We start from the raw sequence: 5,000 nt of genomic DNA on the forward strand, positions 1-5,000 counted from the left end.
GAGCAGAGAGAGAGGAGCAGAGAGAGGAGCAGAGAGGAGGTCTGTGTGTCGCGGGGGGTCTGGAGAGACAGGCTAAGAATAGCAGTGTTCTCCTGACACACAGCAAGCCGGCCAGAGGCATGCTGGGAGGTGGGGGAGGGGAGGGCCTTATTTGGCGTGAAAGGAGAGCCCGGTATGCCCAACGCCTGAATCACCCGGACCAGATTAGAACGCGGCCCCGCCCCCGGCCACGGCCACGCCCCTGGCCACGCCCCCGGCCGGTCCGGCGGCGTGGTGCTGGACGGGAGGAGGACCCGTCAGGAAACGTCTCGTTATCCGAGGAACTCCGAGCGGGGAACCCACAACCGCTCGGCCCGGAACCCAAAGGTCACCTGGCGGCCATGCTGCCCGCGGTGTGTGTGTCTGTGCCTGAGAGTGTGTGTGTGTGTGTGTGTGTGTCTGTGTCTGTGAATGTGGTGTCTGTGAGTGTGTGTCTGTGAGTATGGCAACTTGTGTTTCAGATCCCAGCTGTCCAGTGGACTACTGCTAGAGTTATTGTGATTATTGTGTGTGTGCGTGCGTGCATGCGTGTGTTTTCATCCGTCCTGTAAATATAAAGGTCAGCAGTATAAATATCGCCATGATTGCCATTCGCCAACATGATACAAATATATGCATGTATACGTAATATATTTAACAATATAATAATAATACATTTAATTTAGAGGCGCCTTTCAAGACACCCAAGGTCACCTTACAGAGCATATAGTCATCATAAATCGTTTTTAAAAAAAAAGACATTGTGGAAAAAAATATACAGCACAATACAACAATATTTAACAATATCTAACGATATTATTATATATTATAGTATAGGGTTAGTAGTAAAACAATATACAGCGATATATAAAAACATCAACAGCAGATATTACCAGTGTATCCATGCTAAATAAACTGTGAACATGTACTGGGAAATGACCAGTACATCCAACTGGGTGTACCACTGAGCGTACCAATGTATTTAGCATAAATTAACAGCACTGAACATACATTACCAGTATACTGATCATACATTACCAGTTTATTTAACATACATTACCCGTATTGAACACATTACCAGTATATTGAACATACATTACCAGTATAATGAACAAATATTACCAATAGGCCATATTAAACATACATTACCAGTATATTGAACATATATTACCAGTATATTAAACATACTGTACATTACCAGGATACTGAACATATATTGTCAGTATATTGAACATATATATCCAGTATATTTAACATATATTTCCATTATATTTAATTCAGAATACCTGCGCTTACGGCAAGGTGCTTTCCTCTCTAGCAAATCACAGTCGCGCTATGCTGGCCTGGTACCGCCCCCAACATCCGGAATGCCCGGTCAACGGACCAATAGGCGCGCAGTACTCTGCGCGATCTCACCTTCCTCACGCTCTCTCGTTCTCACGCGTGTTATGGTTCCGTCCCCGTCACGTGACCCGGGGGAGAGGGACCGGAGACCGGGAGGAGAGGGACTGGAGACCCGGGGGAGAGAGACCGGAGACCGGGAGTAGACGGACCGGAGACCCGGGAGAGAGGGACCGGAGACTGGGTTGAGAGGGACCGGAGACCGGGAGGAGAGGCACCGAAGACCAGGAGGAGAGGGACCGGAGACCCGGGGAAGGGGGGGGGGGGGGACCTGGAGAAGGTTGGTTTTAACGGGACTTAGCCTACCTGCGATATAGAGGCCGTGCTCCCGGTGTGTTCCCGGTGTTCTCCCGGTGTTTTCCCCGGTGTGCTCCTTGGGTGCACCCGGTGTGTCCCCGGTGTGTTGTCCCGGTTCCACTGGCGTCGCGACGGGCCCCGGGGTCGACGTCGCCCGTGAGGGGGTTACCGGGGGCTGATGAGCCGGGCATTATTTAAAGAGGTATTCACCCTCTAACACGCACGCGCGTGAATGTCCGGTGGATTTGATTCATTATGTAAGGGATAATGTAAAGAACGCCGGTCATTATCGGGAAAATAAGCTCCGACAGGAAGGAAGACACCTCCTAACAACCTGATAACACAGAGAGGAACCACACGGGGCAGTTGGTAACCGGTAACCACAGAACCGCCTTTATTAACACACTGAACTCAGAAACACAACATATAACATATAGGCTATATAACACACATATATATATATATATATAATATAATATATATATATATATATATATATATATATATATATATATATATATAGTATATATATATATATAAAACATACCATTTTTACACTAGCCTTCCCCACCTAACATCCCACCTTATTCTTCATGTTTAACCTCTGTTTTTCTTTTTTTTCTTAGTCTCTCTTACATAGTTTTGATAGGGCAATATGTAAAGCGTCTTAGAGTACCATATTAAGCGCTATATAAATTTCATTTATTATTATATTATTATATATTTTTAAAAATATATATATTATATATAACATATAACACTTTTCACACATATATATATAAAACATATCACAACATAAATAACAAATATAACATATACATATTATAACACATATAACAAATAACATAGATATATAACACATATAACACATATAACACATAACATGTATATATATAACACATAGAAAATATATATACAACACATAAAACATATATATATATAAAACATATATAACACATTAACCAATCAACCTAACACCTCAGTGGTGGTCACACAACTCCCCCCCGCCCCAGAGCACAAACACGACCTGAGCACAAACACGCCACAGTAATAATCATCAACAACACTCAATATATATTTTTCAATACATTTTCTATGGTATAGATGTCTCACCATATACAATAAAGTAACAATCAATTTCTAACTAACACAATATATTATAAATATGCACAGGCGATAAAACACAGAGCAGGAATATTTTGGGAAAGACTTTTAAAGTGCTAAACACTGCACATCATAACCACGTTACTGTAATTTATTGCTAACATATTACTCTAGTTTATTACCAAGTTACTCTCGTTTAGTATAACCATGTTTCTGTATTTTATTACTACCATGTTACTGTAGTTTGTTATTACCATGTTACTGTCGTTTATTATTAACATATTACTGTAGCGTATTATTACCATGTTACTGTAGTTTATTATTAACTTTTATTGTAGTTTATTATTAACATGTTACTGTAGTTTAACATGCCACTGTAGTTTATTAAACACTATGCATACATCAGATTACTGTTTCACACTTATCTATGTTTTGGTATCTGTAAAACCTAAATAAATCAATAATTATTACCATGTTACTGTAGTTTATTATTAACATGTTACTGTAGTTTATTACCACGTTACTGTTGTTTATTAACATGTTATTGTAGTTTATTATTACCAAGTTACTGTCGTTTTTAATCAACATTTTACTGTAGTTTATTACCAAGTTAACGTAGTTGATTATTAACCCGTTACTGTAGTTTATTATTACCACATTATTGTAGTTGTATGTATATTTTATATATTATAATATATATATTATATATTAATAGGTGGTAAACGTTAGGATGACCTACCTAAATATTTCGTTAGTGGTTCTCCACCAATCAAATTAAGGGGGAGGAGCAGTCATTTGAGACGTGAGGGGTGTCTGTTGAAACAGATCCCGCCCCTGCATTGCTATTGGCTACCCGGGGGCGAGAAGAGCGAGAACTAGTTCGACTAATGGGGAGGAAGGGGCTGGGTTCTTTGGTGACGACGATGCTGGGAATCCGAACGATGGCCGCTCTGGTCATTTGACCATCAGCCGGGTCCCCGCTCTGTCAGAACAAAGAACAGGAGAACCTTAAAGAACAGGAGAACCTTAAAGAACACGAGAACCTTAAAGAACAAGAGAACCTTAAAGAACAGGAGAACCTTAAAGAACTGGAGAACCTTAAAGAACACAAGTACCTTAAAGAACAAGAGAACCTTAAAGAACAGGAGAACCTTAAAGAACAGGAGTACCTTAAATAACTGGAGAACCTTAAAGAACACAAGAACCTTAAAGAACAAGAGAACCTTAAAGAACAGGAGAACCTTAAAGAACAGGAGAACCTTAAAGAACAGGAGAACCTTAAAGAACACAAGCACCTTAAAGAACCCGAAAACCTTAAAGAACACGAGAACCTTAAAGAACACGAGAACTTTAAAGAACACGAGAACCTTAAAGAACCCGAGAACCTTAAAGAACAGGAGAACCTTAAAGAACACAAGCACCTTGAAGAACAGGCGAACCTTGAAGGACAGGCAAACCTTGAAGAACAGGCGAACCTTGAAGAACACGAGCAACTAGCAAAACCATCCGAACCACCAGAACCATCCGAACCATCCGAACCATCCGAACCATCAGAACCATCAGAACCAGTAGAACCAGTATTCCCAGCAGCCGGTCTCACCTCGGCCTCCCTCTCCCTCCTGATGGACGCTCTGTTTTCTGGGAGCTCCGTGTCTCTGAGGTCACATGACACCTGGCGGCTGGCGGGTCGTGACCCCATGCTGGAGCCGTCCGCCTCGGTGTCCGTCCAGCCCTGAGACACACACACACACACACACACACACACACACACACGCACACGCACACGCACACGCACACACACACCACACACACACACACACACACACACACACACACACACACGCAGGGGCACGCACAGGCACAAACTTGATTTGAGCAGTGGGTGAGGGTTGAGCCGTCCTCTGCTGGTGTTGAGTGGTGATGGGGAGGGGGTGATGAAGGGGGGAGGGGTGGTGCTGACCTCCACCAGATCAACTGACCGTTAGGCGGAAGGTGGAGCTCCTCCTACAAACCTCAGACCCCTGACCCCCCTGCCCCTCTGACCCTTGACCCCCCCGAGCCCGGCGTGTGGTGGGCGTGGCGCTCCTCCCAGAACAGCCCTCTCCGTCCTGACGTACCGATTCGCTGTCGGAGGCGGAGGAGAGGCGGGACTTCCTGGCGCTGTGCTGCCGGGCGCTGCC

The 5,000-nt window shown here is 43.7% G+C and overlaps 2 protein-coding genes across 3 annotated transcripts in view; both read right to left on the bottom strand.

The window, feature by feature from the left end:
- LOC130404116 (LIM domain-binding protein 3-like) overlaps window positions 1-59 on the bottom strand; it is a 9,267-nt gene extending 9,208 nt beyond the window's left edge. For both annotated transcript variants that reach the window (XM_056608719.1, XM_056608720.1), the window contains exon 1: window positions 1-59. This exon is cut by the window's left edge and continues 411 nt beyond it. The gene's annotated coding sequence lies outside the window, so the exon portion shown is untranslated.
- Window positions 60-204: 145 nt separating this feature from the next.
- Window positions 205-5,000, bottom strand: part of LOC130404969 (melanopsin-A-like) — a 9,839-nt gene continuing 5,043 nt past the window's right edge. The window contains exons 8-14 of the mRNA XM_056609922.1: window positions 4,938-5,000; window positions 4,421-4,552; window positions 4,242-4,295; window positions 3,674-3,802; window positions 1,726-1,891; window positions 1,460-1,599; window positions 205-276 (exon numbers count right to left, since the gene is read on the bottom strand). The exon at window positions 4,938-5,000 is cut by the window's right edge and continues 127 nt beyond it. Coding sequence (XP_056465897.1) covers window positions 205-276; window positions 1,460-1,599; window positions 1,726-1,891; window positions 3,674-3,802; window positions 4,242-4,295; window positions 4,421-4,552; window positions 4,938-5,000 — 756 coding nt within the window. The remainder of the gene's footprint in view (window positions 277-1,459; window positions 1,600-1,725; window positions 1,892-3,673; window positions 3,803-4,241; window positions 4,296-4,420; window positions 4,553-4,937) is intronic.

This window comes from Gadus chalcogrammus, chromosome 15 (genome assembly GCF_026213295.1).
Source record: "Gadus chalcogrammus isolate NIFS_2021 chromosome 15, NIFS_Gcha_1.0, whole genome shotgun sequence".
In the NCBI taxonomy this organism is placed as follows: domain Eukaryota; kingdom Metazoa; phylum Chordata; class Actinopteri; order Gadiformes; family Gadidae; genus Gadus; species Gadus chalcogrammus.